The 22,557-nt window shown below is 43.8% G+C and overlaps 1 protein-coding gene across 2 annotated transcripts in view; it reads right to left on the reverse strand.

The window, feature by feature from the left end:
- FHL1 (four and a half LIM domains 1) overlaps nucleotides 1–22,557 on the reverse strand; it is a 78,212-nt gene that overhangs the window by 19,613 nt on the left and 36,042 nt on the right. Inside the window, exon 1 of one of the 2 annotated variants that reach the window (XM_073641294.1) lies at nucleotides 2,048–2,205. The exons of the other annotated variant lie outside the window; for it this stretch is intronic. Within the exon in view, the coding sequence (XP_073497395.1) occupies nucleotides 2,048–2,069 (22 nt within the window). The 5' untranslated portion in view covers nucleotides 2,070–2,205. Of the gene's footprint in view, nucleotides 1–2,047; nucleotides 2,206–22,557 lie in introns of those variants that run through there. 2 annotated transcript variants of the gene reach the window in all.

Raw genomic sequence — 22,557 nt, forward strand, 5'->3', positions numbered from 1 at the left:
ATATTTCATTAAATTTCAGTTTATGCAGAATAGAGGCAGTGATTAGATACTTAAAGGTGCAATTTTTATAGGGGGCTATATCCTTTACAAGGCTATATACATAGTGTATATTGTCAGACTAGGCTGACAGAGGTCCCTTAATATCCATATACTGGGAAGTGACTGATCTGGGTGATGAGTTCCACAGCAGACTTTCTGTCACTATGGTTGTGGCTTTCAGCTGTTTACAGCCCTGACAACAATTGCCAGTCATCTAACATTCTTACATAGTATAGTCACGGTCATGAAGTTTATACACTCATTTATCTTCTGGAACAGCTGGCGGACGCTGTACATTATCAGGCAGGGAATGGACGTGACATTCAAGAGTGTTTCATTTGTGCTCAGATTCAGATCTAGAAGTGCTTTCAATAGTAAAGACTTAAAGGGGTATTCCCATCTCAAAGATCCTATCTCAATATGTAATACAATTAACTTTAGAAAATACCTCCAATTAGAAATGTAGTATAGTTCTTCTGATTTGCTATGTCACTTGCCCCGTGTGCAGGCATTGCAGTAGCTTAGGTATCCATGGTTACGACCACTAACAACTAACTGTCACTATATGAATGGTCCCAACTATGGATACCTAAGCTACTGCAATGCCCTGCATATGGGATAGGCGACATAGCTAATCAGAAAAACTGTATCACATTACTAATTAGAGATATTTGCTAATATTATTATTATTATTATTACTACTACAACTACTACATATTGGGATAGGGTCTTGGAAATGGGAATATCGCTTTAAGCCTGCCATACACGTGAGATGGCTATCAGCTGAACAATGTCACTGCTACATCAGAGCACAATGTAAATGAATGTGGTTGCACTGCCACCTGCAACAAGCAAGTTGCTAAAAGTAAGAGCAAGTCAGATTTTTTCCAATATCTGACACATGCGGACCCCACCTCTGGGTCTCCCCCCTATTGGGAGACCAGGAATGAGATCAGGCAACCCCTGTATAGTATAAATGTATTGTATATTCTGCGTACAGCCGTATACTGTAATCTCTACCCAGCTAACAGTAGGACCAGGTTAACTATCTCCGAATGGAAACAAAAAAAGTGTTCTCATTCTGTGACAGCGAACAAGTATGTTAAAGATTGTGAATCGCTGAAACAAAAGGGGGAAAATTAATCAAAGGTCACTTAAAGAAAAACTATCTTCATCCCCCATAGCAGACAATCACAGTGCAAACTGGTTTATAAAAATGAAAGCCGTGGTATGAGAGGCAAGGACACTTTATCTTATAGGAAGTGTTCAGAAACGAGTAGATCAGAAAGTTGTAGAACTTTCCATCATGTTTTATAGATTTTACAAGTTACTTGCAGACCAAAGAATTGTAGACCGATGATATTTTCAATTCTGTAATTTGCAGACAACAGATGTAGGCAAATACTTTATGTTAATTTGTTATGCATTTATCTCCAACATTAGCACAAACATAATAATCTCCAGATCTTTCCTTACCGACTACAAACTAAGCTTGTTTCCTCCAATTTATCTCCATCATGAAAACATGCTCTTATGTATCCACAGGCTGCTCTCATCACACTTTACTAGATGTAGGAATACACTATTTGGTTCACTTATCAAAGACATGTACAATAAACAAGTGTAGGAAATAGTTGTAAAAAGCAAAAAAAAAAAAGAAATCTAAACTTCAAAATAACTGTAAAAACAGCAACTAAAGTCCACAATTACTAAAAAAAAAAAAAACCTCCGTATAGTAAGGATTATCTATTTGACACCAGCACAGATAAATGACTGAACTTTCTTCGACTCCTTTAAGCAAACTATTTGAAGGAAGTTAATGTTAAGATTTGCATCTACACACCATATATGATGGCTATAAGATGTATTCCACTAAAGCAAACAGTAAAATAACACAAGATATGATATAAGCCAGACACAAGTCATGTAAAACAAAGCTTAAAAAAAACATGCAATAATCAAAAACATCTTTAGCTTATTCTGTGGTCCCCACTTAACATTCATTTACCTGAGTGTTGTTCAAAAGCCATTGTAACAAGTGGTCACTTAGAGGTTTGTCCCTTCCGGAGCAGATACAACCCTACTGTTTGATAACATACATTACAGCAGCTATTAATAAGGAGCCAGAGGCACATGTTCACACCCCTCTCAAGGGATTTCTTGTTTAATCCTGCCTGAAAAGCAAGACCATTTTTGGTTATCTTTTGGGAGAAGAATAGGGTCCCAAAAAAAAAAAAAGTACATATAAAATGCCCACACAACTACTCCAATTTCTAAATTAGCATACAAGACTTTGCAGTTGCATAGAAACCCTTCCCCTTAATGAAACCCAATATCCCACTCACAGATCAAAGAAAAGACGTGCCGCATGGGTCATCAATGGAAGTATAAGTCAGACGACTCCTAGGGCCTCCTTCCCCTATAGCTGTCATCATATACCAGAAAGATGAACATGGGATTTACTTATTTTTTAAATAGCACCAACGTATTCCACAGTGCTGTACACAGATCACTCACACTAGTAGATCTTAAAGTGCCCATACACCTTTTGTTCCTCCCAATGTCCCCCATACAAATGTACCCCTGGAGAGGGACGTAGCCCGCTGTGGGCAACTCTGGCGACAGCTTATATCTTCGATTGATGTAGGGCAGAGCAATGTGTTCTTGCTCAGGCACAAATGTGCACTGATCTGTGGATGACGTTGGACTGGACGCATCATCCACATCAATCAAAGCAGGGTAATGGCGATTCTGCCGAAGAAGCAATGACCAGTGACGCCCATCAAACCAGATTGTGTTGATTTGACTTATAAAAGGTACTTTTTGGTGTATACAGACTAGAATTAGTGGCTTAAATACAGCTTGATGGACCTTACTAATAGGGCAATTAAAGGTGGTGGTTTTCAATTATATTGGGAAAACCTGGTGACCGGTTCCCTTTACACGAGAATGCAGATATACTTTCATCTTTACCTTCTCCATAGAGATTAACATCAGCTGTCGTCAAACATGCATGTTTGGATATATGAAATTATAAAAACGGTTACCTCTGTTCTCAAACATACTGTACTTTTGTCCATGGGCTCGATCTGGTATTACAGCTTACTTAAGTAAGGCTGAGTGTGCCCTTTGACACGTGAGGTACATGATAATGTACCCATTAAGATAGGACAACCCCTTTAAAGATAAAGGATGTTGAAGGGATCATCTGGGACTACCAAATATCAGATAGGTGGAGGTCTGACTCTCATCATCCCTGCCCAAGAGGACAAAGGCACATCTGTCACGCCAGGTGTGAGAAAGACATAGTGCAACACAGAGGGAAAGGGAGCCCAGACTCTAGGGAAAGAGGGGAGTGGAGACCTCCTAGTCTGGTCTAGTGTCACCCTGTCTCAACTAACGTCCCTATATTGCCTCCTCAGCAATCGCTGCACGCATGCCTCGCCCCGTCTTTCCCGGGCGTATGGCTAAGGCTAGGGATGGAAGGAGATGAGCACTAGTCGATCTCCACTAAACTCTATAGACAACAAGGGTAGATAAACAGGGGAAGACTGCTGAGCTTTAGACGACTCCAGACAAATGCGAACTCTGCCTCAAGCTCCAGAGAGGACGAAGTACTGCTCTTGCTAAGCCTTCTTAAGTAGAAATGAATATAGCCGGCACCTCCATCTCAGACACACCAGGTATATATAGACCCAAGCCAGGAGGTAATTAGCAAGAGGGAGGTAGCCGCTGGGTCCTAGAGACAGCCTCTTATCTAAAAAGATGTCTGTAATGCCAAACGTAGAGATCTCCTGCAACCAACTGCAGGGCGACTGTCTGTCACCTCTGACACACCCGTGACAACACCTTTGTTGTCCACCAGGCACAACTCCATACATTAAGTAGTGGCTAAGGCTGGTATTTCGGCTCACTACAACTTAATCTCATTTAGGGTCAATTTTTCTTTTAGGGTTCTTTTTCATGTGATGAGTCAAGATATGGAGAATAGATTAGGTCAAGCCCTGGGTAATCTCCAAGAGAGACCTTGTCTAATAATATCGGGATTAGCTCTCGTTGGCATATTTCTACACAGCAAAAGATCCTCGATTTTTAAATATTTCTCACAATCCCAGGCTCTAGAATGTGGATCCCATAGCAAAGCTCATCCTGGCTCTCAAGCTTGGACTGGAGGCTAGCCTAATGCTTACAGGCTAGCACAAGCAGAGTTGGAGATGGAAGATATGGAAGATACATATGTCAGATGAGCGGTGCTAAGCCATAGTATATCACCATCTTTATATTCTGGACTTCAGATCATACTTGTTACATGTAATTGTTAAAACCAATTTTTTTCTGACCACCAGATGAACACCTGGACTTCATAGTCCCCTCCACTTGGCAGGATGCACAGCAGTATAAATAGCATTGTGTAATCCACAGCCAACGTACAGTATGATATGCATGCAACGTGTGGAAAGACGGACATTCGGGTTGGGTCTGTCAGGAACAAATGCCAGTTCTATTGCAGAGAAGTGAGTCAGCATCTGACATTAAACCATCTTGCTCCAAAGACAACAGAAGTCAAGGCTGCGCATCCACATTAAATGGCTGTCAGCCGAACGATGATTTAAAAGATAATTCGGTTGACGGCCATCTTGGCTTTTTCTCTCATACACAGGAGAGCGCTCATTCGGTCAAGTACTCCTGTGATCTCTAGGAGAAAGACTCAGATAGACATTTCTGCCAGCGGCTTATCTCCAGCAGAACCAAGCGCTCGGCAGTCCAAAATCAGACATGTCAGATCGACATCTCGCTCGACAATCAGTTAACTGGCGCCCCCATTCCCATTAGAGCTGAAAGCATGGATATCGATGGGGGCAGCTGACATTAGACTAATATATCTCAGATGAGTGGTCCGAGGCCGGTCCCTGGTGGCTTCTCCCCACCATTCTCCCCTAGACTGACAGGTCTCTTCCTATGTGTGTGTGTAATGAGACTGTCAGTCTAGGAGAGCAGGGCAGAAAGAAGACGCCGGAGCCTTGCCGCAGACTAGTCATCTGAGATACTCACTGGCAGATTTACAAACTATGCGTTTATGAAATGCCACAGTATCGCAGAGTATAATATTCCCGGCTGTAATAGCACAACTGCTACATACTCAGTACAAAGGTCAGGACACCTCCATGGTTTAAGATCACCTGGAAATCTTGGGCTCTTAGTGGGCAGATAGTATCTGACTGCACCATCGTTAGAGGTGGAATGAGGAGCTAATGAACCTTATAGTAGTTAGTGCTTATTCACTAGTTAGAAAGTCACTTTGGCTAAGAGGTCAGAATGTTTCCCAACACTCCCGAGCCAGTCCAGGGAGCCATTCCGGGGATTTGGGAAGCTGTTCTGCCTTCAACTGTATCTGCATCTTTAAGACATAGATACAGTTAAATATAATGGTGGAGTAGAGAGCAGTCAGCTCCCCGCTCCACCATTCACATAAGGAGGTGTGATAATATTACTATATTACCCCTGCTGCCCCCAGCCACATACAGCGCAGAGCGGACATCTGTCCATCATGGGAACAGGGCTAGATTTTTTTGTCAGTGGGTTACAGAGGAGGGGCACCATGCTGGGAGGATGTGGACACTGGGGGGCATTATACTATATGTATGGGGGCAGCATTTTAATGTAAAGAAGGCATTTTAATAGGCAAACATTTCGGATTTTAAAAACATTTTTCAAGCTGTTGTTATAAAGTATTCTAATTTACTGAGATAATGACTTTTGTGTTTCCATTGGCTGTAAGCCATAATCATCAACATTAACAGAAATAAACATTTAGCAAAATAATTTAGTGAGATGAACCTGTAGGTCCAACAGTGACCATTGTATTAATGGATGCCTTGGCAACCATCCCTCATAGGCCCCCGTTGTAAAAAAAAAAAAAAAAAAAAAAAATCTATATAGTGTAACGTGGCGTGGGGTGGTAGCCATGGGCGGGGTACTCGCCTCTTGAACCCCCGGCACGTTACACGTAGGTGGAGATCCTGGCTGGGTGTGTGGACTTGTGCTGTGAGAGCACTATGCCAGTGTCGGCCGCATGTAATCAATGTTGCTGGTTTGCCAGGACCAGGTGTTAAACAGTTCAATTAGGGTGACCACCAGTTAAAAATAAAGTTTTTACTGAACAGAAACTTGGTAGGGAATATATGCAAGATGTAGGGGGTACACAGTCTTACGAACGTTTCCTTCACAACTCAGAGCATTTTCCACACAGTTTCAATTCCTTCCTCTCTACTTGTCCTCTACATTCACTGTTTCTTACTACTTCACTACAACCCAGCTCGACACTGCAGTTCTATTTAGCAAGTGTCCTTTACGTGACCTGCAGTCAGGGCCGGCGTCAGCACCCGGCGCACCCGGGCAAATGCCGGGGCCCTGAGCAGGCAGAGGGGCCCACTGGCGGTCGCGCACCCCGCTGGGCTATGGGCGGAGGAGAGCGGTGTCAGCGCCCACCCTTCTCCGCCGCTTGCTCAGGGCCCCGGCAGCTGGATACTTACCTCTCCCCGTGCCTCCGCAGATCAGCTGTCTTCCTGCTCTGCGCTCCCTGTGACATCTCAGGTCAGAGGGCGCGGTGACGTCTTTACACCGCGCCCTCCCCTGAGCCGTCACAGGGAGCGCTGAGCGGGAAGACGCTGACAACGCTGGAGTTCGGACCCGAGCAGCGGGCAGCAGGTAGCAGGTGAGGAGAAGGGAGGTGAGTATTTGATTTTTTTTTTTTTTAATGTATGGAGGCATGGGGCAGTATAAAGAGAAGGGGGGGGGAGGGGGTGGCATCCTCCATGGAGCATTATAAAGAGAGGGGGGGGCATCCTGCATGAGGCATTATAAAGAGGGGGGGGTGACATCCTGCATGGGGCATTATAAAGAGGGGGGGGACGACAGCCTGTATGGGGCATTATAAGGTGAGGAACAGCCTGCATAGTGCATTATAAGGGGGGGGGGTAACAGCCTGCATGGAGCATTATAAGGGGGGGGACAGCCTGTATGGGGCATTATGTGGGGGGTAACAGCCTGCATGCAGCATTATATGGGGGCCAGTATCCTGTATGGAGCGTTAAAAGGGGACCGGTATCCTGTATGGAGCGTTATAAGGGGACCGGTATCCTGTATGGAGCGTTATATGGGGGCCAGTATCCTGTATGGAGTTTTATAAGGGGACCAGTATCCTGTATGGAGCGTTATATGGGGACCGGTATCCTGTATGGAGCGTTATATGGGGGCCAGTATCCTGTATGGAGTTTTATAAGGGGACCAGTATCCTGTATGGAGCGTTATATGGGGGCCAGTATCCTGTATGGAGCTTTATAAGGGGACCAGTATCCTGTATGGAGCGTTATATGGGGGCCAGTATTCTGTACGGAGCCTTATATGGGGGCCAGTATTCCGTATGGAGCCTTATATGGGGGCCAGTATTCCGCATGGAGCCTTATATGGGGGCCAGTATTCTGCATGGAGCCTTATATGGGGGCCAGTATTCCGCATGGAGCCTTATATGGGGGCCAGTATTCCGCATGGAGCCTTATATGGGGGCCAGTATTCCGTATGGGGCCTTATATGGGGGCCAGTATTCCTTATGGGGCCTTATATGGGGGCCAGTATTCCGTATGGGGCCTTATATGGGGGCCAGTATTCCGTATGGGGCCTTATATGGGGGCCAGTATTCCGTATGGGGCCTTATATGGGGGCCAGTATTCTGTATGGAGCGATTCACCGGTTTCTGAGCTATTGTGGAATTTACAATAGATATCACTCATGTAATGTAAGAAGTGAAATCTTTGCATTGTACTATATATATATATATATATATATATATATATATATTTCTCCGCCGTATCTCTGCATCATGAATCATGGTATGTGTTAAAGGGGCCCACTGAGACTCTTTCGCCCGGGGCCCAGAAAAACCTGGAGCCGGCCCTGCCTGCAGTTCCGTGTATTCTTTACCCTTGGGGTGCAATTATGGCCGGTACATATCTTCCCTAATGCTGGCGCTCTGGAACTTCTGCCCAGGACTTTCTACTGGAAACACGTACTCAAACTCTGGGCCTTTCTGCTAGCCCTAGTCTTCCCCGGACCCATCTCCAGTAAATCACTCTGCCTCTCAGTCACTTCTGCTACGGATCACACTATCTCTTTCCTTTGGTCTCCTCTCACTTTAGGGACACTCCAGAATGTGGCACTGCTCACAATGAACCTTAGGTCTTTTCTCTATGCACTTCAGGCTGTACCTGACTCACTACCAGGAAAACTGTCACTATCCCTTCATCTTAGCCCCTCTTTATTTCTCCTTGCTGTAAACATGTGTCTCATGTGTCTGGGGGATAAATGTTGTATAAATGTTCGATTGGCTGATGAATGAGCTTTTCTTTTACTGTATAGTAAGGTCAGTGATAATCTGCAGTAGAAACGACAGGCTCAGGCAATTTCAAATGTGTTTTGCGCTTCATTTTACAAGTAAATTCAGTATAAAATCTTTGCTCCCCTTGCTGGACCACGCTTCTCACTCTTCTGCTCTTTATTCCGAAGCTGGCGTTCCATCAAAGAAACCTGAGATCAATTGCAGTAATGATATCCACACGTTGGCAGCATTTTACTGAAAATTATTAGAATGACTCAATTTACCAGCTCAGAAATATGTCGGCATTACCACCACTCAGCGCTCATTTCAAAAACCCCAAATCCATAAAACAATATTTGGATACTGTAAGGTCTGCTTACAACATAAACATATTAGAGGGGATTGTGACATGACAGGTTACATTTGGCAGCGATCTGACTTGTGCTGTCAAACAGCCAATGCACAAAGAACAATGTTTGTTCTATAGATGTGGACCCGGTAACTTAGGGGATAAAGGGTCAAGTAAGCAGCAGCTTTGGAAAGTTGATGGCAACTAAACCCAAATGTACGGGGGGAGTAGACCATTAAGGATCGGTGAATTTCTGGGTCATAAACGGGACTAAAAGTCCTATTTTTCCAAGCTCCAATTCACCATTTTGCAAAACTATAGGATAAAAATAATGAACACTTTAGCTCCAGGAACCAGCAGCTTCATCACCCTCTGAATAACATAGGGAGCAACTACTTGTAATTCCAGTAGCACTAACGCTCTATGGTAAATAGAGATCCTACTTAGTGACCGTCACCCTAAATTACCCAGCTGTTGTCAAGCAAGAACATCTCCCAGAGAAAATAATCAAAATGGAATCTGAAGATTGGAAGGATTTGTCCACTTTTATTGTCATTTTTAAGTGAAAAATTCCGCCCAGATTGCGCAATTAGGATAAGCCCCAAGTGCCATTTTATGATTAACTGCTACTTGTGCATATGTTTTAGTAAATATTTGAATTAAATAACTATTTTGGGTATATTTTATTTCTATTGCTCTGCTATTCCACCTGGAAACTGACAACTAAATTGTCAACTGAGTGTTACCATATATACTCTGTGCAATCAGTACCGACAAGGTCACATTATATTGTGACACATCTGATTGACAAGAATGGTTAGAAGTCGTGTGTAAGCCACATCTTTGCATCTTCATTACTGATCTTAGCAATATGATTCTGAATGCTGCTCATTGAATGACAAGACTTGACAATCTATCACCCCCATGAAGGTGGCTTTGGTGGTGATGAAATTTGGATTGGGAAAATGCAACGGCTATCAAAGGTGAAATCTCTCCCACACAGGGCCGACGTTTGGGAGTAGAAAATGGACAATTGCCCAGGGTCCCCACTCCCCCAGCGACCCCCAGCCAGTGGCCATCCAGTGGGCCCAGCCAACCAGTGGGCATGGCCTCACTCCATACACTTGTATGGAATGAGGCCATGGCCACTAGAAGGCTTCTGTTTGAGAGTATGCATATCACATACATCACCTCCGTTCCCGGCTCAGAAACCGGAGAATCCTCGCAGCACACAGTGCCTGCGCTGGGGGGATTCATAAGTCTGCAGTCACACAGAGAGATTGCTGACTTTTCACTTTAGACCGGACAACTCCTGTAAATCACAATTGCCTTTCCCACTCTGCAGATTTCTTAGGCAGAAATTTTAGAGGCTTCATTCATCTTTATGGTGTTGTTTCAAATGAATCGAACAGTTGCAGAACCTTCTGCAACAAAATCCGCAGCAAATAATAGTGATATCGCAACGAGAACTAAATTGGAATTTATTTGCCTCAGATCTAGATATAGCAAAGGAGCCATTTCCTCTGTGACTTGTCCCCATCCACATGATTGTTACCCTAAGGCCACGGCCCCAATATCAGTATTTGGTCAGTATTTTTTCTCAGGAGTGGGAGCCAAAACCAGATGAGGAACAAACAGAGTAAAGGTATAATAGAAACAAGTCACCAATTCTGCATTTATCACCCACTCCTGGTTTTGGCTCCTGAGAAAAAATACTGACCAAATACTGATAGTGGAGCCGTGGCCTAAATGTTAAAATATCAGGGAAACCCCTGGAAACTTCTGTCTGGGCCCAAATGGCCATAACAACATCAAAATGATTTATCACTTAGGTGGTATCCGTTTCCTACACGACACCAGGCAGCTGCATCTTGCTTGTACTACTGTGAGCTGTCTGAGGGGTCTAAGCGTGCTACCATGGCCTGCAGCGTCTCCAGACTTGTCTTCCATCAAGCACATCTGGGACATCATTGGTCGGCAATTGCAAAGAGAGCTGCCAGCGGCGGATCTTGATGATTTGCCCAAGTGCATTCAGCGGGGCATAACATTCATCAGACAACCATTAATAAACTCATTTTAACAGCCAAGGAGATTTCTGAGATTGGTGCTCATTTTTGATAATGAATAAAATCAAAATTCTTTTGAACATCTTTTCAGAATTTGCATATCATTAACATGTCTATCCATGCTGTGATTTTCATAATTCCACTTTTCCTTCTTGGTGTTGCAATTTCATTGTTGAGGAGTGCATGTAGTCACACTATTAATGATGATCAAATGTTTTTTAACCCAAATTCTAGTGTGCCTGGTTCTTCATCTGGATCCTAAACTTAAATCGGAAACTTTAAAATCTGAAAGTTTGAAGTCTCCACACAATCATATGTAATGTACTGCTTACTGTTCAGAGTTTGTCACTTCTCAGATGTAACCATCACTGTGTTATAAATCCAAAAATACTGTAAGAAAGTCTAATGGATGTTTCATCAAATTCACTCTAAAAAGTAAAAAAAAGCAATAAACAGCAGATTGCTATCACTTATGGTGCGGAAAACATGTAGAAAAAAAACCACAGAGATTCTGCACGTGAAAACATCGTATCGGAAATGCATCTGTCATAGCAATCTGGAACAAAGTGACATTACATTAGTCCAGACGCTCTGGTTTATTAAGTGCCCCAATAAAAGAATTTATGATCAATTTAGGAAAGTTTTTTTACTTCACTTGTAAGACACATTAAAAGCTCACTATTTATAACCAAATATGGGATTTTGTGCAGATCGTCTGCACTGCCGTCCAACAAGGAATCAACTTTGTTTACTTTTATTTTCTTCCTTTAAATTTTTTCTTCTGTTGCCAAGTTTCTCGAGAAAAGTGTCTCATGCTTCTAGAGCCTTTCACTGCAGATATTTACAGAAGGAACTTCATTTGCCTCAAAGGGAACCTGTGAGTCGATGAATGAGAGCCCGGCTGCAAATTGCAGCCAGGTATATTTTTTTATGAAACGCCCTGGTGTGTCAGAGAAAATCTAGTTTGAAGATCCGTCCAGGGACCATAGCCGGAGACAAGACTAGCCCGGCACCGCTCTTGGCCGGCTCTTCTTGGCGATGCTGCAGGTGATTGATAGGTCTCTCCCATGTATGTATATAGCAAGAGACTTGTCAATCACCTGCAGCAGCCAACTAGGGAGAAGCCGACTCTTGGCGGTGCCCAACTAGTCTTGCACCTGGTTATAGTCTCCAGGTCATGCACCATGGCTCCGATTCATGCTGCCTTCGGTTTGGGCAGAGTGAATCATCTGATAGTTTCCCTTTAAAGGGGTTTTCCAGATGAATAAACACAGCAAAAAAGGGCAGCAGTGTTTCCTGCCCAGATCTCAGAACTAAATGCACTACCAGGGTTCAGCAAATCCACATAAAGATGGCGGCTACACAGGTGCAAAATAAAGATGAGATAATCACTCACAACCTATCATTTCATGGAGGGGGTGATTGCTTAGTATTAGAATTGCACACAAAGTGGCTTGTATATGGTGCTGTTGACACCTGGGTAGTGCACAGTATCCGGCTTACAGCCTATTAGTTACGCCCATACTATTAGATTAGGTGGGCCGTCCAGTACTGTCCAAGTGCACCCCATGGGAACAGACACCCCAGTTTACAATGCCAGAACTAATGGGCCTGGCTGCACCCTGGAAAAAAAGTGCAAAAATCATATATTTTATATACACTGCTCAAAAAAATAAAGGGAACACTCACATAACATCCTAGATCTGAGTGAATGAAATATTCTCATTGAATACTTTGTTCTGTACAAAGTTGAATGTGCTGACAACAAAATCACACAAAAATCATCAATGGAAATCAAATTTATTAACCAATGGAGGCCTGGATTTGGAGTCACCCCCAAAAATTAAAGTGGAAAAACACACTACAGGCTGATCCAACTTTGATGTAATGTCCTTAAAACAAGTCAAAATGAGGCTCAGTATTGTGTGTGGCCTCCACGTGCCTGTATGACCTCCCTACAATGCCTTGGCATGCTCCAGATGAGGTTGCGGATGGTCTCCTGTGGGATCTTCTCCCAGACCTGGACTAAAGCATCCGCCAACTCCTGGACAGTCCGTGGTGCAACGTGACGTTGATGGATGGAGCGAGACATGATGTCCCAGATGTGCTCAATCGGATTCAGGTCTAGGGAACGGGCTGGCCAGTCCATAGCTTCAATGCCTTCATCTTGCAGGAACTGCTGACACACTCCAGCCACATAAGGTCTGGCATTGTCCTGCATTAGGAGGAACCCAGGGCCAACCGCACCAGCATATGGTCTCACAAGGGGTCTGGGGATCTCATCTCGGTACCTAATGGCAGTCAGGCTACCTCTGGCTAGCACATGGAGGGCTGTGTGGCCCTCCAAAGAAATGCCACCCCACACCATTACTGACCCACTGCCAAACCGGTCATGCTGAAGGATGTTGCAGGCAGCAGATCGCTCTCCACGGCGTCTCCAGACTCTGTCACGTCTGTCACATGTGCTCAGTGTGAACCTGCTTTCATCTGTGAAGAGCACAGGGCGCCAGTGGCGACTTTGCCAATCCTGGTGTTCTGTGGCAAATGCCAAGCGTCCTGCACGGTGTTGGGCTGTGAGCACAACCCCCATCTGTGGACTTCGGGCCCTCATACCACCATCATGGAGTCGGTTTCTAACTGTTTTTGCAGACACATGCACATTTGTGGCCTGCTGGAGGTCATTTTGCAGGGCTCTGGCAGTGCTCTTCCTATTCCTCCTTGCACAAAGGCGGAGGTAGCGGTCCTGCTGCTGGGTTGTTATTCTCCTACTGCCCCCTCCACATCTCCTGGCGTACTGGCCTGTCTCCTGGTAGTGCCTCCAGCCTCTGGACACTACACTGAAAGACACAGCAAACCTTCTTGCCACAGCTCGCATTGATGTGCCATCCTGGATGAGCTGCACTACCTGAGCAACTTCTGTGGGTTGTAGAGTCCGTCTCATGCTACCACGAGTGTGAAAGCACAACCGACATTCAAAAGTGACCAAAACATCAGCCAGAAAGCATTGGTACTGAGATGTGGTCTGTGGTCCCCACCTGCAGAACCACTCCTTTATTGAGGGTGTCTTGATAATTGCCAATAATTTCCATCTATTGTCTATTCCATTTGCACAACAGCATGTGAAATTGATTGTCAATCAGTGTTGCTTCCTAAGTGGACAGTTTGATTTCACAGAAGTTGGATTTACTTGGAGTTATATTCTGTTGTTTAAGTGTTCCCTTTATTTTTTTGAGCAGTGTACATATATATATATATATATATATATATATATATATATATATATATATATATATATATATATACAGTGCCTACAAGTAGTATTCAACCCCCTGCAGATTTAGCTGGTTTGATAAGATGCAAATAAGTTAGAGCCTTCAAACTGCAAACGAGAGTAGGTTTTATGAACAGAAGCATAAATCTTACAAACCAAAAAGTTATGTTGCTCAGTTGAATTTTATTAAATTTTAATCATAAAAGTGTGGGTCAATTATTATACAACCCCTATGTTTAATATTTTGTGGAATAACCATTGTTTGCAATTACAGCTAATAATCGTCTTTTATAAGACCTGATCAGGCCGGCACAGGTCTGTGGAGTTATCTTGGCCCACTCCTCCATGCAGATCTTCACCAAGTTATCTAGGTTCTTTGGGTGTCTCATGTGGACTTTATTCTTGAGCTCCTTCCACAAGTTTTCAATTGGGTTAAGGTCAGGAGACTGACTAGGCCACTCCAACACCTTGACTTTTTCCCTCTTGAACCGGACCTTGGTTTTCTTGGCTGTGTGCTTTGGGTCGTTGTCTTGTTGGAAGATGAAATTACGACCCATCTTAAGATCCTTGATGGAGGAGCAGAGGTTCATGGCCAAAATCTCCAGGTAGGCCGTGCTATCCATCTTCCCATGGATGCGGACCAGATGGCCAGGCCCCTTGGCTGAGAAACAGCCCCACAGCATGATGCTGCCACCACCATGCTTGACTGTAGGGATGGTATTCTTGGGGTCGTATGCAGTGCCATCCAGTCTCCAAACGTCACGTGTGTGGTTGGCACCAAAGATCTCGATCTTGGTCTCATCAGACCATAGAACCTTGAACCAGTCTGTCTCAGAGTCCTCCAAGTGATCATGAGCAAACTGTAGACGAGCCTTGATATGACGCTTTGAAAGTAAAGGTACCATACAGGCTCGTCTGGAACGGAGACCATTGCGGTGGAGTACGTTACTTATGGTATTGACTGAAACCAATGTCCCCACTGCCATGAGATCTTCCCGGAGCTCCTTCTTTGTTGTCCTTGGGTTAGCCTTGACTCTTCGGACAAGCCTGGCCTTGGCACGGGAGGACACTTTCAAAGGCTGTCCAGGCCGTGGAAGGCTAACAGTAGTTCCATAAGCCTTCCACTTACGGATGATGCTCCCAACAGTGGAGACAGGTAGGCCCAACTCCTTGGAAAGGGTTTTGTACCCCTTGCCAGCCTTGTGACCCTCCACGATCTGGTCTCTGATGGCCTTGGAATGCTCCTTTGTCTTTCCCATGTTGACCATGTCTGAGTGCTGTTCACAAGTTTGGGGAGGGTCTTAAATAGTCAGAAAAGGCTGGCAAAAGAGATCTTTAATCCACACATGTGAAGCTCATTATTCTTGGTGCCTGAACTACTTCTTAATACTTTAGGGGGACCAAACAGAATTCTTGTGGTTTGAGGGGTTGAATAATAAATGACACTCTGAATTAACTTTTAACGTTTTTAAAAAAACAAACAAAAAATTTGCTGCAGTGCATTTCCCACTTCCAGGCTGATCTACAGTACAAATGTCACAATGCCAAGTTAATTCCGCATGTGTCAACCAGCTAAATCTGCAGGGGGTTGAATACTACTTTGTAGGCACTGTATATACACACACATACATACATATGACGCGCCCCCTGGGCCATATTCTTTAGGGGAATACCCGGAGCCGGATCAGATGGGGGTTGTAGTCTCCGAGTGGCTGTGACCCGGTCCGTGCCCAGGGTGTCAAGCTCAGAGTATGTGGCAGTCCTACAGATGTTACAAAGTTCGTTATGTCGACTACGCCACCCGTTGGATTGCGGTCACTACGGCCGCCGCTGCAGCAGGGTCCGCTGAGGCTGATGGTGTTGGTGCAGCTTTAGATAGTATAACCCCCAACGGGAGGGGTATGGCCTCAGGGGGTCAGGTGCAGAGGATGGGGGTTGTGGTGGTGCAGCGTAGATGATTAAAGACAGAGTCGGGTTGTGCAGTTCAGGGTGTTTACTTACTGCAGATATTCCGGTCACTCCGGCCTTGAGTGACCACCCGAGCCGTGCTGCGTCCACCAGGTCCTGGATTCAGCCAACCCCCAAGCAAGTCCGGAGCGTGTCCCTGAGCCCTCCTTCTTGTCCTTTCTTCTGGCCGTCCCCACCAGGGATCCACCTAGGTCCAGCTCCCTCGGGCCTTCTGTTGGGAGACCCTTGGCCTTGGGTTCCCTGACCCTCCACGTGGTTTGCCTTCGGGGTGGATGTGGTGGGTGGCCGTGGCAGACGCTGCCCACGGCCTCCGGTCTCTGGCTAGGGTGTGCTTTTGCCCCCACCAGTTTGGGATCCGGTACCCTATTGCCGACTCTTCACCCGGGGATTGAATTTGGGTTCTCAGAGTCCTTTCTTTTTCCCTCTCTGGGTCTTTCCTTCTCTGCTCCACTCTCACTCTTGCTCTGGGGCTGCTCTGCTCTCTTCCTCTGACTTCTCACAGACTGACCGACTGTGGCAGACTGACCCTGTTCTTAGATGGTGCCCACCTTAAATACTCCCTCTATGTGTGAGCTCAGGTGACCAGCACCCAATGAGCTCCTATCTTTACCCAGGCTGCTCCCCCTATCTGCCCCTACACTACTGGGATGTACCACCCCCCTCCCACTCCAGCCAGGAACAGACTCGGTCGTACCTGCACATTTCTAAGTGGGAGTACCGTTGGTCTGTTCCTCGGAAATGGGATGTGTGTAGTGTATGCAGCTTTCTGAGCTCAGTTCCACACTCCATCCTTACCCGGGAGTGGAATACCACACCTCTGGGTTGAGGTGCAATACCCCTGTAGCAGCCGAATCCTCAGGGTGCTACACATACATATACACATACATATACAAGCCTAGCTTTGTGCAATTCTAATCCTAGGCAGTCACCCTCTCCATGAAATGGTGGGTTGTGAGTGATTGTCTCATCAGTATTTTGCACTTGTGTAGCCGCCATCTTTATGTGGGTTTGCTGCACCCTGGCAGTGCATTAGTTCTGAGATCTGGGCACGTAAACACTGCTGCCCTTTTTTGCTGTGTTTTTCTTGAATCTTGGGGGAATTTTAATTCTTCTTAGTGTGGCTTTGCTTTTTGGGTTTTCCAGATGGATGGATAAAAATGTATTTTTTAACATTGCTCTAACTGGATAAAAAATTAATGACGTGATCAGATTTTACCGTTCGTGAAAGTGAACATTGTTCCTCAGTATATATAGTTCTGATACGTTACAGCTATGGCTTTATATCCAGTCTATATAATTCTTTGGTAATTAAAGGGTTATTGCCATCTCTGTTTTTTGATGTTTCCAGCTGCAGTACAGCATTTGTGTAGCTCCCCTACAAATGAATGGGAGTTATAGATTCAGCATAGCAAGGTGAGTTATACCGTTCCACAGCTCGGGAGTTACGCTAACAGCATAGCTGTGGATATGTTGATGATCCATTTTAGATAGATCCTTCTTATAGTCTATACAATTACAGAAATATACTACGACTTACATACAGACAAGGACAGGACCACAGTAGTAGAGGTCAATGACTAGTCACAGAGAAGAAAATACAGTCCTAAAAGATCATCTGGAAAAGTCACAACCTCTTGTCTGCCTGCTCGAATTACAGAAAGAGACCGGAGCAGTGTATGACAAAATAACACTTAAATCTGGCTTTATATATATAGGCAAAATGACGGTAGAATGCCCATCAGTCCCGGATGTCAGAATATCGACATTCCCAATCATTTGTTCCGGTTGGTGGCAGCTTGGCGCTGTCTTCCTATGAAGCACAACGGGTGTAGAGAGATCCATTCAGTCACATTTCCATATTTCCAGGTAATATACCCCCCATAGCTCCCGGCATCTTAATCTCAGAAAATATTTGCGCAATTTGTCAGATGCACTTCCTATTTGTGCTGATTTCAATCAATCTGTGTATTAGTAATTATTTCAAATATACATGAAATTAAACTGCAAATAAGAACAATCATCGAGCTCACAAAAGGACAGAGAACTGACGGGAGCAAAAGAGTAATATATAGGTTAGTGAAACAAAATGAGTATAACTTGAACTTTGTCATTTCAAACATCTGCTTATTCGTGACTTATGAGTTCAGTGGCTGTCCTAATCAGTGACTGACAACTATTTCTGAATGTATTGTAATATATGTAAGTGCATTTCCGATTTACAGGGGTCAGACTGCTGGCACCCCCACCAATCCTAAGAACTGGGGCTTTGAAGCTCCCCGTGTGAATGGAGCGGTGGTCAATCATGCCTACTGCCACTCCGTATGGATGACTATGGCCTGCGCATTATACTACATGGGTGACTATGGGCTGTGCATTATACTACATGGGTAACTATGGGCTGTGCATTATACTACATGGGTGACTATGGGCTGTGCATTATACTACATGGGTAACTATGGGCTGTGTATTATATTACATGGATGACTATGGGGTGTGCATTATACTACATGGATGACTATGGGCTGTGCATTATACTACATGGATGACTATGGGCTGTGCATTATACTACATGGATGACTATGGGCTGTGTATTATATTACATGGATGACTATGGGGTGTGCATTATACTATATGGATGACTATGGGCTGTGCATTATACTACATGGATGACTATGGGCTGTGCATTATACTACATGGGTGACTATGGGCTGTGCATTATACTACATGGGTGACTATGGGCTGTGCATTATACTACATGGGTGACTATGGGCTGTGCATTATACTACATGGGTAACTATGGGCTGTGCATTATACTACATGGATGACTATGGCCTGTGCATTATACTACATGGGTGACTATGGGCTGTGTATTATATTACATGGATGACTATGGGGTGTGCATTATACTACATGGATGACTATGGGCTGTGCATTATACTACATGGGTAACTATGGGCTGTGCATTATACTATATGGATGACTATGGCCTGTGCATTATACTACATGGGTGACTATGGGCTGTGCATTATACTACATGGGTGACTATGGGCTGTGCATTATACTACATGGGTGACTATGGGCTGTGCATTATACTACATGGGTGACTATGGGCTGTGCATTATACTACATGGGTAACTATGGGCTGTGCATTATACTATATGGATGACTATGGCCTGTGCATTATACTACATGGGTGACTATGGGCTGTGCATTATACTACATGGATGACTATGGGCTGTGTATTATATTACATGGATGACTATGGGGTGTGCATTATACTACATGGATGACTATGGGCTGTGCATTATACTACATGGGTAACTATGGGCTGTGCATTATACTATATGGATGACTATGGCCTGTGCATTATACTACATGGGTGACTATGGGCTGTGCATTATACTACATGGATGACTATGGGCTGTGCATTATACTACATGGGTGACTATGGGCTGTGCATTATACTACATGGGTGACTATGGGCTGTGCATTATACTACATGGGTGACTATGGGCTGTGCATTATACTACATGGGTAACTATGGGCTGTGCATTATACTATATGGATGACTATGGCCTGTGCATTATACTACATGGGTGACTATGGGCTGTGCATTATACTACATGGATGACTATGGGCTGTGCATTATACTACATGGGTAACTATGGGCTGTGCATTATACTACATGGGTGACTATGAGCTGTGCATTATACTACATGAATGACTATGGGCTGTGCATTATACTACATGGATGACTATGGGCTGTGCATTATGCTACATGGATGACTATGGGCTGTACATTATACTGTATGGATGACTATGGGCTGTGCATTATACTACATGGATGACTATAGGCTGTGCATTATACTACATGGATGACTATAGGCTGTGCATTATACTACATGGATGACTATGGGCTGTGCATTATACTACATGGATGACTATGGGCTGTGCATTATACTACATGGATGACTATGAGCTGTGCATTATACTACATGAATGACTATGGGCTGTGCATTATACTACATGGATGACTATGGGCTGTGCATTATACTACATGGATGACTATGGGCTGTACATTATACTGTATGGATGACTATGGGCTGTGCATTATACTACATGTATGACTGTAGGCTGTGCATTATACTACATGGATGACTATGGGCTGTGCATTATACTACATGGATGACTATGGGCTGTGCATTATACTACATGGATGACTATGGGCTGTGCATTATACTACATGGATGACTATGGGCTGTGCATTATACTACATGGATGACTATGGGCTGTGCATTATACTACATGGATAACTATGGCCTGTGCATTATACTACATGGGTAACTATGGGCTGTGCATTATACTACATGGATGACTATGGGCTGTGCATTATACTACATGGGTAACTATGGGCTGTGCATTATACTACATGGATGACTATGGGCTGTGCATTATACTACATGGGTAACTATGGGCTGTGCATTATACTACATGGATGACTATGGGCTGTGCATTATACTACATGGATGACTATGGGCTGTGCATTATACTACATGGATGACTATGGGCTGTGCATTATACTACATGGATAACTATGGCCTGTGCATTATACTACATGGGTGACTATGGGCTGTGCATTATACTACATGGGTGACTATGGGCTGTGCATTATACTACATGGGTAACTATGGGCTGTGCATTATACTACATGGGTAACTATGGGCAGTGCATTATACTATATGAAGGACTATGGGCTGTTCGTTATATGATATGAATAATATGGGCTGAGTATTATACTAATATGGAGGACTATAGGCTGTGCAGTATATTATATTTTATCGTAGGTACACTTCACCTGTGAGAGATAGAATCTAAAAAATAAAAAAAAACAGAAAATGACATTCTATGATTTTTACATAATTAAATTGCATTTTATTGCATGAAATAAGTATTTGATCACCTACCAACCAGCAAAAACTCTCTCACAGACCTGTTAGTTTTCTTTTAACCCCTTTACCACTGGGGGTGGTTTGCACGTTAATGACCAGGCCAATTTTTACAATTCTGACCACTGTCACTTTATGAGGTAATTACTCTGGAACGCTTCAAATGGATCCCGCTAATTCTGAGATTGTTTTTTTCATGACATATTGTACTTCATGATAGTGGTAAAATTTCTTCGATATCACTTGTATTTATTTGTGAAAAAAATGGAAATTTGGCAAAAATTGTGAAAATTTCACAATTTTCAAAATTTTATTTTTATTCCGTTAAATCAGAGAGATATGTCACACAAAATAGTTAATAAATAACATTTCCCACATGTCTACTTTACATCACCACAATTTTGGAACCAATTTTTTTTTTATTAGTGCGCTATAAGGGTTAAAATTTGACCAGCGATTTCTCATTTTTCCAACAAAATTTACAAAACCATTTTTTTAGGGACCACATCACATTTGAAGTCACTTTGAGGGGCCTTTATGACAGAAAATACCCAAAAGTGACACCAATCTAAAATCTGCCCCCCCTCAAGGTACTCAAAACCACATTCAAGAAGTTTATTAACCCTTCACGTGCGTCACAGGAATTTTTGGAATGGGGAAGAAAAAAATGAATATTTAACTTTTTTCACAAAAATGTTACTTTAGACCCCAATTTTTTTTTATTTTTGCAGCGGTAAAAGGAAAAAATGGACCATGAAATTTGTTGTGCAATTTTCCCTGAGCATGCAGATACCCCATACGTGGGGAAAAAACACTGGGCGCACGGCAGGGCTCAGAAGGGGAGGAGCGCCATTTGACTTTTTGAATGTAAAACTTGCTTGAATAATTAGCGGACGCCATGTTGCGTTTGGGGAGCCCCTGATGTGCCTAAACATTGGAGCTCCCCCACAAGTGACACCATTTTGGAAACTAGACCCCTCAGGGAACTTATCTAGATGTATGGTGAGCACTTTGAACTCCCAGGTGCTTCACAGAAGTTTATAACATGGAGCCGTGAAAAAAAAAATTTCACATTTTTCCCACAAAAATGTTTTTCAGCCCCCAGTTTTGCATTTTCATAAGGGTAACAGGAGAAATTGCACCATGCAACTTGTGCAATCTCTCCTGAGTAAGCCGATACCCCATATGTGGGGAAAAAACACTGATTGGGTGTACGGCAGGGTTCGGAAGGGAAGGAGTGCCATTTGACTTTTTTAATGTAAAATTTGCTTGAATAATTAGCGGATGTGCCCCTGATGTGCCTAAACAGTGGAAAACCCCAAGTGACACCATTTTGGAAACTAGACCCCTGAGGGAACTTATCTAGATGTATGGTGAGCACCCTTAACCCCCAAGTGCTTCACAGAAGTTTAGAACATGAAGCCGTGAAAATAAAAAAATCTAACTTTTTCCACAAAAATGATCTTTTAGCCCCAAATTTTTTAGCTTCACAAGGGTAGGAGAAAATGGAACCTAAAAACTGTTGTGCAATTTCTCCTGAGTAC

This window comes from Phyllobates terribilis, unplaced genomic scaffold, assembly GCF_046119375.1.
Source record: "Phyllobates terribilis strain yellow unplaced genomic scaffold, ASM4611937v1 Scaffold_7__3_contigs__length_470593459, whole genome shotgun sequence".
Lineage (NCBI taxonomy): Eukaryota > Metazoa > Chordata > Amphibia > Anura > Dendrobatidae > Phyllobates > Phyllobates terribilis.